We start from the raw sequence: 25,152 nt of genomic DNA, 5'->3' as shown, positions 1-25,152 counted from the left end.
CACTGTGAAAGCTATTGTTATCGTCCGCACGAAGCGGCCCTCCGTGATTTGCTCGTCGCAGCACATACGCCTTCTGTTTCTGCTTTGCTTTTGTGGCTTTCTTTTTAGAGTGGCTATCAAATTCGTTCATTGCTGCAACTGAATGAAAGCCGGACAATAGCTGCTACACCGCTGTAATGACTTAATTCCAGCGATCGAAGAGTGCCAAGACCAGGAAAGTGAGAAAAATCTTTTGAGCGAGTTTCTAACTTATCTGATGGGCATGGGGCAGTAATTTTTGGCTCAGGTGCCTGAAGACCCCCTGACCTGCAAGCATTTAAGATTTCGAAAAAAGTTGAAAAAGGAGTTGCAGGGTTCCTTTATTAATGGTGCAATTGGAAAAATAGCTCCCTTTTGACGACTAATCGCACAAAATTTGTCTATCACCTCGGCGATACGACCATATATACCTTTAGTTTTCATAACTCTACGGCATACCAGTATTATACATTTCTATTTAAACCCCGTGTACGGCCTCAGCGGTGCCTTTCATTTCATGAAACATTTTCCCAGGCGACATTACCCTGAACTTAATAGGTACTATTAATAAACTCTGACAGTAGCTAAGTAGTATTCCGCTTTCCTACAATATTAGTTGGTACCCGAATTGTACGCTTACAGCCAATTTGACGCTTGTCTGCTTTTCATATTGATTAAAATTTGTACATTCGTATTTGTTGCACGTTCCTTGGATGACCGACACTGTTCTTTTGACATCTTAGGGAGTACGTGGCTCCCTTTTCTACCTGAATATTTTAACTACGCCTAAGTGTCATACGAGGTCTAGCTATGATGAACATCTGCCTTCCAAGAGCGCCCATTTGAAACCCCATTGTATATGTTCGTAAATTTGCGCACCTCGTGCTAACTCTAACCTTTTTGCGCTTAGCTACCCTTAGCTCGCAACCCGGATCCTCGCCGTAGCGGCAGCGTCTCAAAAAGACTGACACGCACATCGCGGTCGGCCCGGTCAATTAAGTTGTCGCTGCCAGCCAAGACAGAAGCCGAGCTCATTCTCGCTGACGGTGTGGGCGACGTGTGCGCTGCGCGAGTCAAGTGTGAGGACGTGGACGACTATTTGACCACCCTTAACATCAGTGCGGCAGCAACGCAAACTCACCAGTTTTTTTTTTTTTTTGTCATGTTGTTGGCTCAGTACGTACCATGGAGAGTCATTCGCGGTTACGACAACCGCAAGAACAAGACGACACCGCTTGTTTTCAAAGAAAACTTTAACCTCGACCTTTAAAAAACCGGCAAAGTGGTGCTCACCCGCATTCATGGAAGATGTCTCCAACGTGCGTCTCTTTAGCTGTCGTCCTTCACACTCACCACTTCCCGTGTCAAACGTGGTGCGATTGACCACGTTTTCGCTAGTGTGATTAAGGTGTTGATCTTGTTTTTTGTTAAGTTTCGTATTTCACGGCGCACTCGCCACTGCATTGCTTTATGTCACTTGCCGCTTTTGCTCGAAATCCGCCCAATTTTTGGGCACTTTTCTGTCATCAGTACACCGCTTCAGTGGACTCAGTGTACAGGTGCCGTCAAAAGTAATTTGAACACAGCCTCGTAAATTTTCAGGAATTTCTACTGCATGGCTGCATTGGTTTGCGTTTGAAGGAGTCCTCCCTAATTGATAGAGCTATCAACCTGTAAACCGCTACTGGCTGTCACAGAGCCAGTAAGACAAATATTCTGTGATAATCACAAATCATTGTTCCAATCGCTTATGACGGCACCTGTGCGTTTAAACGAAGCTATAGTCACAGTTTTTTGCGGTTCCTTTTTAATTGGTAGTATAGGCTTCAGATGACGAACGGTTCTATTTCGGATCTCCGTGTTATGATTAGCGTGATTAGGATGCACCATAAAGGACTGCATGGTAATTGTGTGCCAGTTTCGTGCCGTGTGAATATGCCCATGTAAAAATGCATTAATGCATTAATCTACGTAAGCGAATCGAATAATGAAGACACAAAATCGCGGGACCAATAAACTCCCTTTTGTTGGTACCGTCATGGTCAGCGTTGTTTTCTTGTCCGACGCGCTTAGCATCGCGGCGGGTTCGCCGTCAAGTGCACGGATGGAGGGGAAACTTTTCTGGACCACGAAGTTCGCAACAAACAAACGTGTGGAGAACTGACAGCATCAGGAAACGCTGCAGGGCGAGATGGTGCTAACTTCGCGTGATTTCTGCGGCTGCGCACATGCCTTGAACACAAAAACCGAAAACACAGCCGACAACGCTTGTCTCCCTAGAAAAGAAGAAGCATCTTGGTACAAATCGATGCTGTAAAAGCCACGAAGTTTCCTTCTGTCGGGAAAGAATATGACGATAATAAAATGAGGAAACCCTACCGTGAGGTGAAAAAGAATAGCCTGCTGGCTTAATGTCGCCCGCCGTCGTAAGTCAATTGAGGACGTAACCTTGTCATGAGTAAGAGGAAGCGCCTTCGGCAATGCGTTTTCAACTTCATCACGTGGTCCCCGCTCTGATAGGCCTTACACCCGCATGGAAGTCTTCAGCGTTGCCGGAAAGGCTAATGACTAGCTGTCGTTTTCAGTTGGCCTAACTTGTAGTGGTGACACGCTGCCTACGTTGCTCCCCGTCTATCAGACGGCGATCATGGCTGTATGAAGACAACTCGTGACCAAGGTTTTGCACATTTAGACGCTAGAGAACGACATGACGAGTTTTAATTAGCGCTAGACGGAAGATTACGGCTTTCACAAGTGTTTGGCGTCTTGTAACGCGCTTTAGAATTTATATTTTATGCATTGTACTTACTTCTTCAAAGTGGGCACCTGGCGAACAAACTCAAACGTTTCAAATCTTAGCTTTGCAAGCTAGATAAGATAAAATATTTCCGTGAGTGGGCCTCATCGGAAAGACGACAATTTGATGTCAAACACTCACTTTACTCTAGTTTTATAATTAAATGCTCATATCGTCTTTGTAAACGGCTGATGAAAACAACCTATTATATTGCCGTGTACCCATTCGTATTAAAATTTAGCATTTTATAGCCACGGTTTCACGTATGGGAACCGTTAGAGGAAACGCTACATCATGGAAATTTTCATACAAGTTTGCGGGGCTCGTAACAATTGACGCGGTTCTTACTTCTATACCCTATGCCTAGCGTCGAACTTTTCGGGGGATGCATGATCAGGACTGAAACCAGCGTGAGCCCAATACACTTGGGATACGGGACATCGCCCATGCCGTCCTCCCTATACTCATATAGACGCATGGTCCTCTTTACTAGAAACTTTGAGCTGTCTTTTTCAAATGACCTGTACTGTACTCTGTAGTACACGAAGCCGCCCGCAAATGTCAACTTTTCCCCTCTTTCCTTTCTGTATCTTTATACATCTATTTCAATTGTTCTGCATCTATCTTTCTCACGTTATTCATGTCCTGAGTCTACCTGGCGGAATAAAACAAGAGCTCCGGGCTTCTTTGCATTCTCATTTTCTTTTCATTGTTAGCTTTATACGCGATCTTCGGATGTATCCAGCTGGCATATGCTAGTACAGCAAAAACCGTTGTGCAAGAATAGCAGAAATACAGTTCTACCGCCTAATTATTGTGGCTATCCACACGTGCTTACTGTGCCATGGTGTGGATTTTGCAGATTATTTAGGGACGCTATTGGTCCAACGACTATGGCAACATAGAGGGTGCAACCATGTACTTCTCTTTGAATAGTCCCGAATTATCTCTGAATCATCTTAAGCAACTGCAAAAATTGGCCAGCCTTTAAGCCGCTGTGGCAAAGACTGCGCGCCTAACGAACGGATTTTTTTCGCGTTAGCAATATGAATAAATCGACTGTTGGCCGAGGTACTGCCCCGGCTTCTGCAAGAAGTAGTACTTCCCGTACAGCACTGCGTCGTCTACCTACTGGTAAGCTCGTTGAAGGCTGCATTTTTTTCTCGCGGGCCTCAATGGGCGCCCATACCGTTTTCAAGATTTCAGGGATGGGTTCAGAGGAGCCATATATGTCAGTGAGAAAAAATCTATCGGACAATTTCAAATACTCGCGTTTGGATGGTGAAGTGCCAGCCTGCTACGGAAGCAAAGCTTGTACCCACCGGAAAAGTAGCTGTCAAAGGCCGTCGCTGTTTCGAAATAGAACCAAAACAAAACGAAAAATCTGATTGAAGCGTCTTCGGCTTCCTGAACATGTTCAAATGATGCAACTCAGCCTGATGGCAAAGTTGTGTTTATGTCGGCGGAAAAGTTGAGGTTTACTGGAACGGAGAAAATGCCGGCACTGAATCGGGACGCTGTACTGGCTCTAGCCGGCGGAGTGGATGTCGGAAGAGGTCTTTAACTGCCATCAATATGAAGCAATGGAAGCGTGATAGCTGTCGCCATGCTCGAACTCTCGCAACGCATTGCTACAATTCCGCATATATTTTGTGCTAGGCAAATGACCAAACAGCGGTTTTGAATTCACATAAATATGCCGCAAGAGCGGCGCGCTAGCTACCACCATGCTTGAATTACCGGTACACGTTGCTGCGATGCCGTACAAATCTTTGGGGTGCGCGGAAGGATAACGAACTTGCATATAGCAACCATAGATATGCGCCAAGAGCGGAGCGACGGTTGTCGCCATGCTTGAACTACAGCAAACGCGTTCTAGCACTTCTATCCATAACCTTGATTCTAAAGCATTATGTGCCCCACCAGGCAAAAAGTAGGTGTTTTGAGAAGCGGATATGGTACCAAAAACCCGCGTTCCGTCGTCTTACAAAACCGTGACAGATCAGTAATCGAACCCAAGGACCCGCACTGACAGAAAAATATTTGACCCCTACTCTGCGCCAAAGCCATGTGGACCACGACATTCGAGGTACTTGAAGTATATATAAACGAAATGCTTCGAAGAGAAGAACAACTTCCTCCGTGTAAATTAGTGCCGCGAGGCTTACGAGCTTTGAATGCGGCAGTATTATGGCTGGCGCTGGCAATACTATATAACTGCGTCAATGCGTGTGCGTCATTCCGGTCCTCCGGGGCTACCATCCGAATAATTTGTAATTTAGTAACGAATGACGTCGAAGAAAAGAATGCGAAGGAACAGACGCAAGCACGATGTAGCAATGCAGAAGCCGTATGTATCGTAAGAAAAAGCCAGGCCACGTCGGCATTCAAAGCCCATACAGTGACCTAAGTGGTGGATGAAAATCTTTTTGCATTGCGCAAAGGATACGGAAACGGTTGCTAGCACGCATAAATATGCGAAAAGGGCGAGCGATGGCTGTAGCCGTGCTTGGTACCAGGACGAATCAGGGCAATCCTGTACATCCTATCTTGGAGGACGCGCAAAGGATGCGTTAGCAGTTCGTAACGGACGTTAATATGCATGAAGAAACATTTTTATGGTATCCAATCACACGCATCCCATTTCAAAAGACGTAAAATTTCAATGAAATCCTAATATTCCCAAAGATTGCTTTCGAATGTTGAAGTCACGCTTGCTACATCGGGGAGGTCTTGAGTTTATGTGATTACCAAACGACAGCTACCGCAAAAGCTCTACTTGTGTTTCAGCAGATAACACTCGCACACTCACACGTAATCCCAAACATGCATGCAAGCGCGTACTCAGAATGCTCCCACGGGCACTCGAAAGTACATTCCTTATTCGGAATTTCTCCAACCTTTCTCATTGGTTGGAGCTATAAAAGCCCGTAGCATTTCAAAAAAAAAAAAAAAAAAAAAGTGCAGCTTGCACTAGTGGTGCAAGGCTGGAGAAACAGCAGAGCTGGCGGCCCCTCTCCCTTCGTCGGAGGTCCGGCTGTTGCACCACAAATTTATTTCCGAACTTGCCGCTGAATGTTCTCCATGACTGGCAGGTCCGAATCGTTTCGTCCGCAGGCTTTCACATCTCGCCCAGAGTGGAATGCGTTAGCACGCGCTGGAACCCGCGGGCAAGTCCTAAGTCAGCGCCCACGTTACGAACACAAGGAAAATGCTGTGCTCCCGGAATTCGATGATAGCTCAATCGGATAGACGCCGGTTCCATAACGCGAAGGACCCGGATTCCATTCCGACCACGGGAAGCGTTTTGTTTTCTAATTGGCTCACACGGTGTTGTTCCCGCCGCTGCTAACCCGGTATCCCTCGGGCCCTTGGGGTGTCCCAGTGGGTCGGTTGCCGGTTTTACGGTGTAAAGGTTGGGGGTTCGATTTCCGGGACCTCCTTAACCACATTTTTTTATTGAGATGCGCACTCCCAACACCTGTTTGAGGACTCCTCAAGGAGCCCACGAGCACGTGTTTTTTTTTTTTCTCATACATCCAGGCGTTTTGGTGCGCTGGACGGAAACAGCTCCTCCGTTAAAATTACTTCGGCATGTTACTGGTTTTTAACTCAAGCGCTTGCTCAACTAGCGTGAGCGATACGCTATAACGGTTCAAACTGCTTTGTTAATATCGGGCTTTCAGTTTGACCGGCGTGATGTGGAATGTCATAGACCATCGTGAACGTTTTTTCGTGCCCAGTCAAGAGCACATACTTATCTTCCGTACTTTCGTTCGTTAAAAAATCAGGTGTTTCTCTAGAGGCAACATACCGTCATCTTTGCCAGACAAAAATCACAGATATAATTTAATGCAGAATTATCAAATCAACTGTTAGGTCCAAACTCCGACATCGTCGTGCTCGTCGTCGTGGTGGCACACTAAATGGTCGATGGCGCAAAGAACAAGATTCCTTGGGGAACTTAACTCGGCTTACGCGCTTTGACGGCCAAAGCCGGTCGATACTTATTAACAACTTCTTTCTGCAACATCGCATTTGCATCGTTTTCCTCGTTATCGTTTCTTTGTCTCCTGGCGTACTTGAACCGCTGGTAGCGTTGGTGGTACCGTTGAGATGGCTGATACCCACTCAGGGGGATTGGCCAGGAAATGGGAGCTTTGCCGAACGCAACTATACAGGGTTCGGGGGAAAAGAAAAATATTTAAAATTACAAGGAATTAGCAGTAGATGACTGAAGGAATAAAAGTGAGGAGATTATAGACAAAAGCTACAAAAGAGACAAAAAGCGCAATTGCGTAAAAATGAGGAAGTATGTATTGCGGAGAGAAAATGTGGTACAGACGAGAGGGCAAGGCGCGCGTAGGTTTGACCGGGGAACCCAGCAGTACCAAATGATAGCTAACATGACAGACGGCCTGATTCTAGAATGAATGAGTGTAAGGCACGGCAAAGATCCCCGCGACATAGTCCCGGTTCTTTCGCCCCGAATGATAAAATCAGTGCAGCAGACAGTGGGAGGTTTAGCTGGTTACATGTGCCTTATAAGTACCTTCGTCTCATAGCGGAGAACCGTAGGCAGGAGAAGAGGAAATGGTCGATCGTTTGTGGTTTCTTGCAGAATGCGCATTGGGGCGACGGGTCCAGGTTACAGCGGTGCAAGTAAACAATTAAATTTGGCACGCGACAACGAAAACTAGTGAGGCTGATTTCGCAGGCTCGCCACAGGCAGGTGCTGCACTTCCATGAGTACCGGAGGTGCTAGAGCTCCGAGTCTTCGTAAACATAATGAGGCACGCTTCAAAGTAAGCACATCCTACGAAAGAAAGCCGAAGTCATGATGTTAATGGCCTCCAGGAGTCCACTACTAAACCGCCCAATGCAGTTCCGGCCAGAGCATCCACATATTCATTAAGCTATATACCTGCATGTCCAGGCACCCAAACCAAATGAAGCTCTCGGAGGGTGGAAGGCGATAAAGAAGCAAGCGCTCGATGTAGGGGGGATGACGTTATAGGAATAAGTTCAGAAGGAACAGAAAACGAATCCGTGAGAATTGTTGCCTGATGTTTAGAAGAACCAACCTTACGAAAGGCTAAGACTACTGCGAGAAATTCTGCGTGGAAAAACGTAATAAAGTTTGGCAACCGGAGGGAAAAGGCCCCTTCTAGACCGAGAGAAAAAGTACCCACGCCTGCCATCTCCTTCCGGAAAGAGGCATCAGTTGCAATAATGGCGTGGGAAGGGAAACCGTTCAGATGATCCTGTAGGAGGCCTGTCAAAAGATTCAGTGAGAGTAATTTAGCATTAGATGGAAGAATTTCATCAAAAGAAATATCTAAGGATAAGACTCTGTCAAGTACGGAAGCCGACAAGAGGGCCACATTTAATGGGTCAAGTAGAAATCGTAAGAAGACCGCCTGTGGCTGTTTGAAGCGCAGCCATGAACTACCAAAGAATAACGAAGGCCTTGTAACGAAGGCTGTTTGCGACCTGGATATGGGCGATTCCACAACTCGTAAAAATGCATCTGCGGTGAGGGCGTGCCTGCGGGAGACGAAATGGGGAATTCGTGCTGCCATGTACAATACGTTAATTGGCACATTACGAGGAAGACCAACACAAAGCCTTAGAGCTTGTCTTTCGAGCATTATCAATGGACGAAGTTTGTAGTGGGCACTTCCGGAGAACAGCACACATTGAAATTCTAGAATTGACCATTTTCCTGCTACAACGTGTATGCGTCCCTTTCTTTGTTTCTTCGTCTTGTGGCGCGAATTACGTCAGCAAACAGACTGGCACACGCCACAGCTTTCTGGAATAACAGTTCTGCGCAGATGGTGTACACCTGTTACACTCACGTGCCTTCACGTTCAGATGTAATGGCAACACGACTTATTCTACAACTTTTAAAGTAAGGACAGAGCCTAGAGTGGTGTGCCCAGCGGTAGGACACTATAGCCAACAAAAAAGTACAGTGAGTTCACAGAGGGTAGCCTTTTGTGCTACAGTGTTCTGTGCAGGTCTCTCGTTTTTAGAAAACACAGGAGCGCTTTTCTCGCCTTGTTCGCAGAGGACGGAGAAGGCCAGTTTTCTGTTTTGGTCTTTCTTCTCATCGTTCCCTTTCCCAGGTGTATGATCAATCAATCAATCAATCTTTTTTATTTGTTCTTCGAGAGGAAGAAAGAGAGGACTGCGGAAATAAGCTGCGCACTAGCAGCTTGACAAAGCCCGCGCCCCCCCCCCCCCTCCCCCAATACAGATTTGTGCAGCAGCGGTATAGTAATGAGGTGCACACATTTGGGCATAGAAAAAAGAAACAAGGGACAGTATATGACATAACACCCAATATCAACTGAAGCATACGGGGCCGTAGCCTGGTTAACATTCCTGCCTTTCCTTTACTCTCTCTCTCTCTCTCTCTCTCTCTCTACAACTTTTCAATTTCGAATCCATAGTTTTGCGAATTTTGGGAAGCAGGCACATTGCCCCTCAGAGCTGCCGATTCCTGGCCAATCCCGCAAGTGCGTATGTGCTACGAAGAAAGGAACGACAACGTCAACAGCAGCTTGACAAAGCCTGCCACTCCCCCCCCCCCCCCCCCTCATATAAATTTGTGCAGCAGTGGTATAGTAATGAGGTGCACACATTTGGGCATAGAAAAAAGAAACAAGGGACAGTAGTATATGACATAACACCCAATATCAACTGAAGCATACGGGGCCGTAGCCTGGTTAACATTCCTGCCTTTCCTTTACTCTCTCTCTCTCTCTCTCTCTCTCTCTCTCTCTCTCTCTCTCTCTACAACTTTTCTATTTCGAATCCATAGTTTTGCGAATGTTCGGAAGCAGGCACATTGCCCCTCAGAGCTGCCGATTCCTGGCCAATCCCGCAAGTGCGTATGTGCCACGAAGACCCGCAATTAAGATAAACAACAGATAAACAACAGTTTTGTGTAGAAGACCCGCAATTAAGATAAACAACAGAACAGAATTATGACAGTTCAATAAAGGAAAAAAACGACATACCACAGTTGATAGAGCAATGGGCTACTACTGTGCATACCCGGGTTCAAACCCTATTGGATCACACATGTGTATTTTAATATATCTGCTCTTTAATGGGACCGCCATTTTCTGTATTACGGAACTACAACAACCACAAAAAAATTTATTATCAGGAAGCTTGCCCCTTTTATACGCACCCATCGTGCTAACAGCACGTGTTAGAAAGAAAGAAAGCGCTCGTCCCGTCGTTTTTCTCATGTCGTTGTTTCTTTTCGTGCTGTAGCTAGTTTAAAATGAACTACCAACTCGCCCAGCAGTACACCTTGTTAAACCAAAAAGAACTAAAAATGCTTGTGGGGAGACCAAATATACCTGTGAAGCTCTTGTAAGCACCGTAAAGCAAATTGCGTAGGAAACGATGACAACCGAATCCTGGACTTCCGGAACGCAAGACGAACACGCTTCCCCATGCCATGAAGGCTCGATTTTTCCAGCCTACTACAGGTAGACGTGGTGAGGGAGTTGTGGCCTTCGAAGTAATAACGTGGGTTCGGGACATTCAGGAAGGCCCATATGAGTAATTTTAGCATGCTAATTACAGAGGTAGCAGTTGGGTGAGGTGAAAAAGGTTTCCGCTATATGGCCTCTTTGCTTGAGCCTACAACGGTCGCGCCATCATGCGGCATACACTGAAATCTGCGATCATACACCGGCGCCCCAGCAGATGACGTGTGAGAAGCATCAGTAAAAGGTGAAGCGAACGCCGGTATGCGAGTACGTTACCTTAGGCCTAACCCGACGCTTTGAGTTTTAACGTCGTCAATCGGTCCCCTCAGCTTTGCGAAACTCGGCAGTTTATTCGTTATGAATAATGTGCTCCTGTCCAGCAAGGAGCCCACGAACAAAAGTAACATTCGGGAATTACTGAAATGGTCGCGTATGGTGCACTAACAGGCGATACTACTAAGCTTGTCCCGTACCATGCAATTTCAAACTCTTTTCTATTCCAAAAGCGGGAACGTTCAGTATTCTTCTAGTACCAAGCGTGACTAGCTTCGATTGCAAAGCTCTGACTGCAAACCAATGCGAGAGGGAATGGCCACAAGAGCATTACTTTCTGTTGCTGTGGAAACGGCGATAACGACGATAACGTGGTACCTAACAGCGGCACAGGTAGCACCAACGCGTTCATGCTTTTCGTAGGTCAAACGAATAAACATGTTGTCACTCACTCACTCACTCACTCACTCACTCACTCACTCACTCACTCACTCACTCACTCACTCACTCACTCACTCACTCACTCACTCACTCACAAATTACGATAACCGATTGCCGCAAAAGTGAACAATTCGCCACACCCCACAGTGCTGGGCGCAATTACGAATATCAGCAGCGGTCAGTACCTCTCCGGAACTCCGCACGCTATCGGCATGTACACGACGATCTACATGTGGGGCAGAAAATGTGAGAAATACTACACTCGGAAACCCTTTTGAGCGAGATAGCATAGCAAGCATGGCGGGGACTACATACACTTCGGCCTACAGTTCGGATCACTACTCGCAAGTGGTGAGCGGAGCTCGCCGCGAGTAGAGCTCGCACTCCCGAGTGCTGTGCGGGACTCACTGCGAGTGGCGCTCGCTCTTACTCTCCCTCACCAGCGCGAAATGATGGGGAGGCGCGCTCACCACTCACTCGTTATTTGTGAGGGGGAGTATGTCAGTGCACTCGTGAGTGAGACTGCCGACCTATGCTTGTTAGGCTGCCGTTTCGGGATTCACTCTGCTTCGTAACAACGACGCAACGAGTACAGCGGGCTCTTCGGCCCCCGCTGGTCTGACAGCTGTGGTACAAAGCACTCTCAGTCAACTACTTACGCTTCTTATTTTTGTGGTTAGGTAATCTCGCTTTCGCTTTTATATGTTTCTCCATGTTTAGGCGAGTGAGAACAGTCAATTCTTAACAAGAGACCCTGCAGAAATGCAATTCGATCGCCTTTCTCTGGGCTCAGCGGCCAGCATAAAACTTGAAGTAAGGCTGAGCAGTACGTGACGTGGGTCCGCACACGAAAGAGACGGACTCCGTAACGTGAATGTACGACCTAAAATGCAGAGCGGGTTGTGACCAAATCGATGGGCTCATTTTTAGGTATATGCTGACTGAACTTGAGGGAGATGCGGAAAAAAGCTGAACTGTGGCATGAACATCTGTTTGTTCCGTTCAAAGTATTGCTTTTTTGCGTCCTCTACGACTAGTTAAGCTGGCTAATACTTTATTTACTTAATACACCGTCGAAGAAAGATCGACCTACTCGAAGAATTTTTTTCCTTTTCTGGTTAAAACTTCTCCGGATTACATCCTAAAACTTGGTAATTGCTAAAACCACTGATAGCTTATGCATAATTTAAGTCATAAAACAAATAGCTAGCCGACCACAATAAACAACTTAATGTGATCCAGAATACCATGGGAAATGCGAGGCAACCACCGTGATCGATTAAAAAGCATTTCTTGATGCTAGAAGAGGCGGCCGCATGTCGTGCTTGCCTAAACAAAGCAATTCAGACTCAGGCCACTGTTGCAAGGAGTCTACACCACAACCTCGAGATCACGTGGCTGCACAACGGTGGGCCAGTCTATTACGGGTAAGCGCACGTACGATTCAGGTCCGCATACAAACGTACTTGAGGTGAGGTGTCCCAACGGTCAAGGAGTACGGGAGTCCCCACTTGTAGATTTGATACGAAGTGAGAGCAGAGCAGAGGACCCCTATGGTGGACGAAACCACGAACGAAGTCTTCGGGTACCTTCAGAGGGATAAAAGCGAATGCGTGCATTACTTCGTAGTGCACGGATGCGGATAAGGGTCTTATTTTGGATCTTATGTATGTTACTAAACGATGAATATTACGGGCCATGACTTCCGTAAGAAAAAAAACATCCGTTTTCCAGAATCTTGTGGAAATGTGCACAGTCCCTTGTGGGGCTATACAGTGTAATGATAAATGTGACACAGTAGCCATTATTGCTCATAGAAACGTAGTTCTCCCACGTGACCTGGCTGCCCGTGAACTATAATTGAAGACAAAAGAAATAACTTTTTTTATATTTAATTGTAATATAGTGCGCCCTGGCCTGATAAATGGGCAGTTTCAGTACGAATATATTCATACCTTGAACCAAGAAAATGTAAGGTTGGCTATAGTGACAATATTTTTGGTGGCTAATGGGCGGACTGTCCAAAAAAAAAAACTTGTTCGCACCAAATAATTGGGGAGTAGGCCACAAAAGTTCTTGAGTTAACGACCATCCGGCAACTAAATGGTCGTTGAATGCCTACCGTCCCCCATTTTCACTACTATACCAGGAATACGAAGCTTACGTCAAGGACCTCCTGACTTCTGTCGAACAAAGATCAACGAGCCGAAAGGGAACCTCATCATGGCGCTACACGAATTACTTCTCTATAAAGAGAAATAGAAGAAGGACAATGCCCGCCCCAGACGCTGCTCAATACATTGCAGTTCGGCTTTTTCCTGGTGTTTTTTGCTTTGTTCTGGACAGAGAAAGGAAGGAAACGCACACTCATGCGGTCTCCGGTAATAATACGGGGGAAAAATACAGCTTTTACAAAGGCAAGATTACAGCTGCTAACCTTGCAATGCCGTTTTTCTTGGCCCACGAGATCAGCTCGCATTGTTTTCAGGCACAAGTTGGGGGCGTTTACACCGAGCGTGCCGAGTTTCCTGAAGTATACACTTCTCGTTATTAGGAATCACCTACGTACAATACGCTTTTCCCATGACGCAGAGAAGGCGTACTGATGGTCAGGAATACGCAGACTGGACTTGATCTCAAGGACAAACTTAAAGCATATATCGAAGCAGTAAAGCATAGTTAATTCACTGCCTTCGCTGTACTACGTCTGCTGGCGTCCTACTGTAGTTACAAAATTCCCATGAACAATTTCAGTCCTTCGGCTCATTAGACTCTGAGAAGCACCAGTTAATTGCAAAGCAACCAACCCCTACGTCCGAAAAACAACATTTCGGGAATGACCCCCATTTGCCAAATTGTACGTATAAGTGTCGTCATCGCCGAATCTGTTCCCTCCGCAGCAATTTTGCTCTGCTTCTCTGCTTGTAAACTGGCTGCACTGTGCCCAAGCCAATCTCCTTGCGTGTCTTTTGACTAAAATAGCAATGAGCACTGTCGTACGGTGATTTAGGGGCGGGGAGGCAAGGGGCCGACACCCCCCGCGAAATATTTTAGCGGGAAAGGCAGGGGTGGGGGGAAGAAGTACTAACTTTGCTTATCCTCAGCTAGCGACTATTGATAATCAATTGCAAGCTAAGCCCCAACGGTAAGCGGCTTCGATGTCTGCACCCTCCTCCGCCCCCCCCCCCCCCCCCCCAGAAAAAAAATACCGACCAGTCACTTTGAAATGTCGCTAAAGAAAAAAAAAGGCAATGAACAAAAGAAGCGGCAGGTTATTTAAAGTACGCTCCACTAGATACCAATTTCTAAAAAGAATTGTTTTCTGGTTTAGCCTTTTTTTGTGGTTTTATTTCATTGTTGTTTCTAACTTTTCTTGCGTGTGCTCCCTCTCCTTGAATTGCTTTGTTATTAAGGTTACTTGGATATTCATTCATTTAGGTTCTATATTTTACCACGAAAGGTAAAGGGGTTTAGTGAGGTCCCATATTAATGAACAAAAGCTGTAACTGAAACTGAAATGTCTTTGCGGGACATATAAAAGCAAAAAGGGTGCGCACGTACGGATAAGTTACAAAGCAGCAATGACAGATAAAAGACGCTTACCTAGCGATCATCAACACTGTGGGAAGCGCTATGATCATAAATATTTGCATGTCAGCGCTCACGTACCACAGGTGGTTGAGGCACTGAAATAAAATTTCAATCAGTTAAAACCGACCAATAATACTGTAAACCATAATTGTTTACTGATTACGCACAGAGATTCGGGACAGTGATGAATGTAAATGCTACCAAAATTTTATAAGCGTTGTTATCGATGAAAAGAACCGCTGAACTACTTGGGTGTTTTGTGGCTCTTTATGTTTTGCCTTCTATTTTAGGTCGTAAGGAAATATCTGAACACAACGCTAGAAAACTTGCCTTGGTCTGCTTTGCCCCCATGAACCAAAATGGCCAATCACTGCTTACAAGAGAGCGAATCTGAAGAATAACGAGGCCCGACGCAAGATTTGACCGACACAGTGGATCGGCTACGTACCATCGCACAATGCAAAGCTTCAGGTTTGGGCTGCGCAATGTCCCAGCGCGGACCACATATTTCGGGTCAGATTCTGCTCTTGGCGTCGCTACTAGCTTAGTCTGCCCATTTTATCCCTACGGTTGGTCGGTAGCGTGCGTTGGGGTAAAACAAACACACGGACGTTTTAAAGTCGGCACCTCAAAGAAAATTTAGCGCAAAGGGGTTTGCCGACATGAGTTCGCCGACACGCTACTCTGCGGAGAAAGTAGGAAAGGGGAAAAAGGCAGTAGGTGTAGTTAAGAAGAATAGTATCTATAGAAAAGAATAAAAATAAAACAAAAACAAAAATACAGTTTTGCTTCAGGGCATTGAGTTAAAAGTTCTTGCAATGAAGGGTAGGCTACAACGTCGTATGTACACCAATGTCCACGAAAAACTCGAGTAATGCGGACGTGAGCAAAAGAAGAGGCCTGAGCAAAAGAAGAGGGCCGTGGCCCAAACAGAAGTCTCAGTGTTAATGGTCCAAGGTGGAGGCAATCTCTTTTACGCTGCGAACGGAACCTCGATTCGCCATAAGTAGAGCACTCCAGTAAGGCGAGTGGTGAGAAGTATACCGTGAAGTACAATAAGCTGTACATTAACAAAAAATGCTTTGTGTACTCTCCGATAACAGACAGCATTTGTGAGCTGAATACACATGCGCAGAACCCATCAGAGGCTTCGACCTCCGCTACGCTTGCCGACTAAGATACGCTTTTATCCTAACAAAGTGCACGCCTGGGCCACTTATCGTAACTACTCATTTTTATATTCTAACGTACGAAGTGTTCTTAACAAACGAGATGCATTATCTTCAATTTTTGATGACTGTGCCGCTGATGTAGAAGTGTTAACCGAAACCTGGCTTACCCCTAGCATTGCAAGTGCAGAGCTGTTCGATTGTGAAAATAATTACACTGTTTACAGATGTAATTGAGACGAATCGCCAGGAGGTAGTGTCCTTATAGCCGTAGCTGATTATAGAGTTTCTAGCCCAGTAGTAATAGCATCACCTTTAGAATTTGTTTGTGTTTGCGTCCATGTGAACTATCAAAATTTCATAATTTGTGGCTGTTACCGCCCTCCGAGCACGACACCACTGTTTTGTGAGCAACTGCATGATGTTTTAAGTGATATTGTCAAAAGGCACCCGCATACACCTGTTGTTCTCCGAGGCGATTTTAACTTCCCAAAAATAAACTGGGCACTTCCTTGTTCTTCATCAAGCACAACGTCAGCCGACAGTTTATTTTTCGTTGAATTGTGCGAAGACTTTAACCTCACCTAACTCGTATACGCAGCCTGGAAGAATGGGCCCTACTTCATGAAATGTTCTTGATCTCATTCTTACAACTGTACTAGACCTTGTGCATTCTGTTTCATATATACCAGGCCTAAGTGACCATTGTTTCATGCACTTCAATCTAACAGGTTCCTTAATTTTTAAGGGGTTGTTCAAACAATGAGAAAACAATAAGAGACTATTCGTGTGGCGATTATGAATCAATGAACAGAGGACTCGAATCGCATTTTGAGAGTTTTGTTCATGGCTTCTTTGATCACACTGTTCAACAAAACTGGAACTTGTTCAGAATGAAAGTTTAATCTTTAATAACTCGATACATTCCCACATACGTTATCCAGCGTCGCCAAATCCCCTTGGTTCTCAACTGATTTTTTAAAAAAATTGCGGAATAATAAGAAACGGTTGTTCCGTCAGGCAAAGCTGACTAACTCGTCCGCACGTTGGCACGTGTATCTATCCGTTCTTTCCGAGTACAGAACAGCTATAAAGGAAGCCAAGGGCGTTTTTTAAATAATACCCTTCCCTCACTTCTTGCAACCAACCCTTCTAAGTTTTGAAAAACTGTTAAACCTAGGGAAAAGAAGGAGGAGGAATGCCTTTATTATAAGAGGGGGCATGAATGCCCTGTTGGGGAACGAAAGGGACATGAAGGAAGGGAGGAAATAATCGGAAAAAGAACAATGTTCAAGTTCAATCACCTGTAATGGTGGATAGCATTTTAAAGGCCGTGAACATATAGTTCGCAAAAACTGTGAAGAGATAGGTGCGACGATTTTTATAGGTATCGGTCCAGGTTATTACACCAGCTTGTAAAGACCACTGGTTAGTGCGTATTCAATAACTTTCTCAAGCACTGAGGGGTCCTCTCGAACGAAAAACATCTCGCTTACGAACTCAGACGGGCAGCCAGTTCGCGTGAAGACTGTTGCATTGCAATAAATGATTTTTTCGCTAGTTCTTTTTCGGATTGTTCTGCTTCTGCGTTGCCACAAATGCCTAGTCGGGATTTTTTACCTATGTATCTAGTGACCATTGATGCCGTTGGAGCGCAACATTTAATTCCCAATCTTAAGTAATCCTCTTTTTGTGGCGTAGACGAAATCAACGCAAAGTTTCTAAAAAATGCTGAATTGTATTCATCAATTTATTTGTCCCAAATTTTTTCACAATCTATCCAGAGGTCCACTTTGCCGCTCGACTGGAAAGTGGGGAAAGTGGTCCCTTTGCACAAGTCTGGTAACACACAATCTCCTCTCAATTACAGACCGATTTCCCTAACCAGTGTTTCTTGTAAAATGTTAGAACGTATAATTTGCTCCAATCTGGTATCATTCCTAGAATGTAACTCTTTTTTCACTCCTTGCCAGCACGGATTCCGAATATGTTACTCATGCGAAACCCAACTTCTATATTTACTAATGACATAGCATCAGCTTTAGATCACGGCTCACTTGTACATTGCATTTTTCTTAACTTTCAAAAAGCTTTCGACACAAGCTTTAGATCACGGCTCACTTGTACATTGCATTTTTCTTAACTTTCAAAAAGCTTTCGACACAGTACCTCAACAATTACTCCTCCTGAAAATTAGTGCCTCAAACATTGACCCCCACATACTTAAATGGATTGAATGCTTTCGGACTAATCGCACTCAGTTTGTAACAGCTAATGACTATAACCCACCACTTTCAAAAGTAACATCTGGCGTACCTCAAGGTTCCGTTCTAGGCCCTTTACTTTTCCGTATATATATTAATCATCTCCCGACAGCATTAACTCCTCTATGAGGCTATTTACAGATGATTGTGTCCTTTACCGCGAAATAACCAACGAATCAGATAACCAACTCCTACAGGCAGACCTTGAGACTGTCTCAACCTGGGGCAATACATGGCTTATGACTCTCAACTCTAACAAATCTAAGTGCATGGCAAAAACCCGGCGATCTATTTCTCCCGCTTGTATCTACAGCATTAACGCAGTCCCCCTTCAGCATGTCTCTTAATATAGGTACCTTGGCGTTTACATTACCAACAACCTATCTTGGCACCCTATCTTGGCACACGCATGTTACCAACATCTGTAATAACGCTAACCGAACGCAGGGATACATGCGCCGCAGCTTTTCTCGCGCTCCGCTATCCCTTAAAATTCTACTTACCGATCACTAATTCACCCAAAGCTTGAGTACGCGTCCGATATATGGGATCCCGTGAAGCACAATCTAATCAACGCATTAGAATCTGTTGAGAACCGCTCAGATCGTTTTATTTGTTCTAATTATTCCTCTATCCTAGCGTATCCCAAATGCAATCTAACCTTGACCTACCCAATTTAACTGTCCGGAGGAAACTGGCGCGACTTCATTTTTTTTTCATACATATTTTTTCATAACCCATCAATGAGGCGAGACCTCATTTCACAACCATCGTACCACTCATCCCGCATTGATCCCCAGCATAAGGTTGCCTTTCTGTTTTGCCGCACGAAATTCTTTTCAGCAGCCTTCTTACCGAAAACATGTGCCGATTGGAACCACCTTCCCTCTTCCGTTGTAACGATAACAGACCCTTTGTTGTTCAAGGCTGCAATTTTTGTAAGTATATGCAGTTTCCGTTATCTATGCTTGTTTTTATTTGGTTGTTTGCTCACTACATATCCATTTATTTAGTTGACTTATGATGCTTTCGTTCTTTGTGCTTCTGACACTTGTTCTTTTCTTTGTCTGTTTTCCTTTGTGTACTATGAAATGTTGTACCCACCCCCTCTGTAACGCCCTACGGGCCCTGGGGGTATTCTAACGAGTAAATAAATAAATAAATAAATAAATAAATAAATAAATAAATAAATAAATAAATAAATAAATAAATAAATGTTCTACAGTTTCAGATGAGCCACAATTATCCCATATGGGCTTGGTGTTTGGCCTATCCGATGTAGGTCGGAATTTGGAACTGCTGCGTTGAGACAACGTCTCAAGTAGGCGGCGTAGACGTTCTGCCAGTCTCATTGTAATATATGGGTCTATGTCACGTAAAAAACCGTAGTGGTACTCCGGCAGGGACCATAAACGGTTCCGTTAAGTCAGTGCTAATGTTTTAGTCATTGTTGAGGCATGCAGTTGCGTGAGGAAAATCTCACTGTTTCTCATTTGTAGGAACCTGCGGGGAGCCTCAACCACTTACTCATATCGCATGATGTTACTGTGGCCTGGAAGCCACTGGAGGGTGACACGATGACCAGAGACGTATGCGAAGTGATGGTGATACTTTACTTCGCACTTCGTTCAAAGTTGAAACCACTGGCTTTGCTTCGTTCAAAGTTGAAACAGCTGGCACGTTTTGGGCTTTGAAGAGCTGCCTTTGAATCACAGAACACGGCCCAGTATGTCGGCGGCTGGCGTAGAATATATCGAGTGGCTTCTATAATACCGTATAGCTCAGCCGACGCGGGCAAAGTCAACTACTCAAGCCGATATGACAATGCTCCGTAGCTTTCCGATGGAAGCGAAAAGCGAAAACGCCCGTGTGTTCGAGATTTCGATGCACGTTAAGATCTTCAGGTGGTTAAAATTAATCCTTAGCCCTTCACTACCGCGCCCCTCATCGCCAGTGTGGCGTCGGCGCGTTAAAGCTCCTACTCAATAAAAAGCAAAGAAGAAACGGAAGGCGTGTATCTTCTGCGACGACCCAATCACGCAGTGCCGCTCCGTGCTGACGATAACTATAGCTTTCGCAGAGATTCCAGACGCGAAGGAAAGAGTAAAAGCGTTTACCGAAAGTGTTCCAAAATCCCTTTAACTTCCCAGGAAACGGGACAAGTCCTTCTGGTCGCTAAATACCTCTTATCCCGCTGTCATTCTCTTCTTGTGTTTTTTTTTTCGATGCCTACTCGCCACTTAACGTACGTACAACTGTTCATGAATAAGTCTATGATTCAGAATCTCCTGCAAACTTCTATGCCGCTCATGCCTGTCAATTGAAATGCACTGCAAAACGCCAGGTTCCAAGTGGGTAATCACTGAGGCCTGATGCTGTTACGGTTATGAAATGTTTGTTGTATTCTTGTTCATTTGCATTTGGTGCGGGGATGAACGGGTTTTTTCTTCTTAAGTCCGTGGAACTGCTCTTTACAGTAAAGTAATTCCTTTTTCAAATGCACCCCGAGCACGTGGTGGAGCAAACAAACAATCAAGGGGCGAGTAAGGTGAGGGGATCGCGCCCACAAGCTGGCAGTGCGAAATTCCACGATAGGGCCGGCAATGGGGCTTGAAGTGCTTCTGAAACACAAAACGGCAGGCTAGGAAACCAACAAAAAAGCCAACAGGGGAAGAAAGCCAACGGAAAAGAAAGCGACCCGATAAACGTGGGAGCAGTGTGTTCACGCACGCGCAAAATTTAATGGCGTCAGGTGCTCGAAATTATACACGAGTGCGAAAAATTGTATTGAGGTCACGGTAAGTTGAATACGTGACCTGGTCTTCAATGGCCAGACGTTTTAGCCACAAAGCAACCACTGCCACTTTTAAAGAGTGTGCGTGAAAGCGACGGCCGTAGGGAGCACGATGGCATGTTTCCTCTCACCATAAGATGAAGTGGGAGGAAGTTGTTGATATGCGCAGGCAGCACCCACGGCCTCTGGATACAGTTCCGGAGGTGCATGGCCAAAGAGTCCTGATCGGCGGGCCCATCCACCAGCAGCGGCACGAGGTAGAAGCACATCACAACTGCCAGTGTGGGCAGTGTCATCCTGAAAGAAAAAACAAGGGTGGGAGTGAAAGCACCAAGTAGCTGCACATTCACAGCAGCATTTTATTACTTCGTGGGGAATGCAGCTGACCTGCCAACTATCAGTCTGGACAGTCCTGACTTTCTTGATAGTGTGTCGCGTTCAAATGGTGCAGTCCTCCTCTCATGGCACAACGATTAGCATTGTAGCTAATAATCTAGTTGATTGATTGGTCAATTGATCGATTGGTATATTGATTGATAAATTATTCGATTGATGTACTGATTACCTATTGGTCATACAAACAGACTGATGAATCGGCTGATTTAGGGAAAAAATTATGCGTGCACTGGTCAATTGTATTCTGGTTAATAACCAGAATGCAACAGTTTAAAATCAACCGGATCACCACCCTAAACACCGAAATCAAGTTCCATTTACATTTATCTTATATTTTCAGCTGTTTTCACGAAAACATCTCTCCCGTCCTAATTCGCACACAGCACTCGCTAAAATGTTATTCACATATTGAGAAACATCCTGCACACATGCTACCTTCATGCCTCACGCATATTAGCAAAGCAAAAAGCAAAACTGCGAGGTTTAAGTGCCGCATTGCCACAATTGTGACTTACACAGTCAAGAAGGCAGACCCAAACAATTCGGGAGCTAATTATGTTGATAACCTTTCTTAGTACGCTACACGCTGTTCTATTAAGAACCGACAGTTGTTTACTTTCATACCGATACTAAATCTCTAGCCAACAATGTGTAGCTGCACAGGCGGCGCCTCGAACGGTGGAACTTCGATGTTATGTCCATCTGTATTTTTAATTGTGAATGCGGATAATTTATTACTTTGAAATGTCTAAATAGCTCTGAATTCGATCGAACACGTGAGGGTTACAGAAGACTGGTAAAATCAGAAGTCGAGTTACAAGTTAAGCACTTATATATCAGCTGTGTTAACATACCCTAGAGAAAGGCCGAATCATATTACGGGCCCTCGATGGCTGCATTCTAAGTCCGATCGCGTTTCTATGCCGTACAATTTTAAGCGCATCAGCGGACGGAGTTTCTCGAAGCAAGCATACCATATCATCAAGCATGGACACTGGGATTCGTGCAACGTTCCGGCGTTCCAGCTCCTGTCTATGAACAGGGTTTCCGCCAGTACGTAAGCCATAGACAGTGCTGCTGTACTGCACGCCAGCGCACTGACAACAAGATAAACAGCCCCACGGGGAGGGAACTTGACGTCATAACCGGAAGCGGCATTCTTTGCGGTAGGGAGCTCAGCAGATACACAGCATCTTGTAGCATACCTTTAGGTTCTGAAGTTACCGCTGTCGTTAAACATACGCACCGGGCTTACTGCCTGTAATGGGCACTTTTCATGCCAGTATCTTGGAACTACCTGCGGCACTCTTGACGCGCCATTTTCATGTGAGCAACACCACAGGCTCACGTGACGGAATGGGCATGACGGCAACTAAGGTACAGTCATGGACCTATAGGTTACATCATCATTTACCCCTGCGTACATCGTCGACTTAGAATAGCATCCGCTGTAACGTGTCCTTTTCTACAAAGTGTATTAAACTCGCGGCAGCAGTTTCGAGCATTTGACAGTGCCCGCTGTGAATGCGACCTCTGAATACGTATTCTCTGTGTACCTATGAAGGCAGTCATCGTATTCCCTTACGCATGGGATTGTATAAAAAACTAAACAATAGTTCTCACTGCCGTCGTCGTAATCGTCACGCTGGACACAAGGAATCTGACAAGAACCCACATAACCGTGGCAATATCCGTGATAAAGCAAACATCATTTAGCAAATGAAACGTGAGGTTGCACGGATAATTAGTCGAAAGCGTATATGTGCGCTTCCATACTAGGAACAGTTTAGAAAAATAATACAACAAAAATCAATATGCATACCGTAAATAGCGTTTGATTAGTCCAACGAGGTAGATAGTGGCAATTCCATTCCTGCCGGTTAGGCCCTTTGACTTTGGTACCATGAATGGAAGGACGAACCCACTGCAGAATATTCACATGAGTTCAAGAAAAACCGCCACCGTGGTAAAGCGCTAAGAATCCGCGTGACCAAAATTTCCGTGAATTTTCTAGTGCAATTGCTGGCCCCGTATAGGAAACGAGTAACGACTTACCATACTGATAGTAACTTGCCTTAGAAAAAAGAAGGTGGGCACGCTCAGTATGGCGTTTGCAACCAGCTGAGATGAAGCCTTGCTGAAAATCTCCAACAGTTGAAATATTCCATCTGCAGAAATGAATTGTTCGGCACGAGTTTTCACAAAGAACTTCTCAAGCTAGGCATCTTGAAAAATATGAACATATTCCTGGGCTTCAGGCGTTCGGTTTTCTGCGAATATGGTGAACACGCGTTCGAAGTTATTTTTTATTTGAAGTTTGTCAGACATGTTTTTGTATGATACATAATATCCGGGGCTAGTGGGGTTTCATTTCTGGTTTTAATATTTAGAACCCATAAAAAATACAGAAATGCGCACTACAGTTACAAAGACACTGTACAATTTTTTAAGGTGGTTCAGAGCATACAGAATCACATTTTCCAAAACCCTGATCCTTGAGGGCGGCCTGTTCACCTCCGTTGACGATTCTTCTCGAGTCTGCAAGCTTAAGGTGCAACACAAGTACGGATCAGGTGAGGTCATGAATACGGCCCAAAGGCAGTGGTTCAGCAATGATCAAAGAAGGAAGTGAATGCGGTGGACGTTGGAGCCATTCCCTGTGAAAACAAGCACGTAGCATGGCCTAAAAGCTTACTGCGCAAGGAGGGTTCATTGTGATTCTAGCGCATGGATCTTCCTTTAAGTCACTAAATCGACCAGAGAGCCCATGAATGGACAATTGTGCAGGAAAGTACTCAAGTTCACCTGGGCAAATGGTCTCTGTAAATCTACAGTGGAACCATTCCGAGCCTTCTTCCTGGTACTGAACAATAATGGCCTACATGTTTATTTTAGTAAAGCGCAAATTTTTACGTGTAATGTAACACCTTAATGAGTAGCTGTTTGAATTTCCAAGAAGCGCCGAAATTATTTTAGACCATTTGCATTTGGTTCAGAACTTTGGACCCCAACCACTTACAGCCCTACGAACGAGGACACCACTTTTTTGAGTGATTTCCTGAAAAAGGGAAGACAACCACACGAACTGGCTGTTCTGTTCCAACATCAAATTTTTTGTGTATTTTTAGAGAATAATAAAAGGAATCGTTATCCTTAATCAGATCTTAGAGCAGGCTGGGCCGGAGAACTTTCGTTGTCAATGTTCCGCATTTCGTCATCCGCTCGGATCACTTGAACTAAACAGATTACGGGATCACCGAAATTGTCCACGGATCGAATGGCGGCAAAGGTAGCCAAGAAACAAGTTGGATTCATTCAGTTGAATGTGCTCTTTATTTTCAGAGTGCTCGACTTAACGCAGCCCATTTCAGGTAAACGCACGGTGGAGAAAATCAGGGGATTCTTTATATGTTTTACAGTACACATGCCCCGTAGAAAGTCGTCATGGTGAGCGCAAATATGGCTTCCGCAGTGCTTTCCCTGTGCTTTTACTTCGTTCAAGCTTCTGGGCTAATCCAGTCGTTCTGAGTCATTTTGGTCAGCCAGTATTTGCAGCATTTCTCGCTGTTACATCCTGACCACACAGAATTCTACGCGTGAACGCACAACAACAATAAAGCGCATAGACGGGCAAATCAATGTTCGTCGGGAATCATGGGGAAAGTTTCACGCACCGCCGTAAAACGGCCATAAATGAAAAAATGCAAGTCGTGGTCAATAAAAGGACTGCTTTGTTCCGATAAAAATTACGCCAATTATATCGCAAACTTGTAAAACCTAACGTAGATATTCAAGAAAGCATGGGAGGTAGTGGCGACTCCCAAGCCACTTTCCGGCAACTTTTCTATGACGTCATAAAAACTCGTTTGTTTGATTGGCGGCCACCGACCTTAAC

The 25,152-nt window shown here is 45.1% G+C and overlaps 1 protein-coding gene across 1 annotated transcript in view; it reads right to left on the bottom strand.

Annotated features, from left to right (window-relative positions):
• LOC144143381 (nose resistant to fluoxetine protein 6-like) overlaps window positions 1-25,152 on the bottom strand; it is a 106,987-nt gene that overhangs the window by 19,293 nt on the left and 62,542 nt on the right. Inside the window, exons 7-11 of the mRNA XM_077675147.1 lie at window positions 23,332-23,425; window positions 23,080-23,181; window positions 20,993-21,158; window positions 14,647-14,729; window positions 12,510-12,632 (exon numbers count right to left, since the gene is read on the bottom strand). Of these exons, the coding sequence (XP_077531273.1) occupies window positions 12,510-12,632; window positions 14,647-14,729; window positions 20,993-21,158; window positions 23,080-23,181; window positions 23,332-23,425 (568 nt within the window). The remainder of the gene's footprint in view (window positions 1-12,509; window positions 12,633-14,646; window positions 14,730-20,992; window positions 21,159-23,079; window positions 23,182-23,331; window positions 23,426-25,152) is intronic.

The sequence above is a fragment of the Haemaphysalis longicornis genome, unplaced genomic scaffold (assembly GCF_048455015.1).
Source record: "Haemaphysalis longicornis isolate Haplotype H1 unplaced genomic scaffold, Haemaphysalis longicornis Haplotype H1 scaffold_1, whole genome shotgun sequence".
NCBI lineage: Eukaryota > Metazoa > Arthropoda > Arachnida > Ixodida > Ixodidae > Haemaphysalis > Haemaphysalis longicornis.
This window is presented reverse-complemented; position numbering and strand designations above follow the sequence as displayed.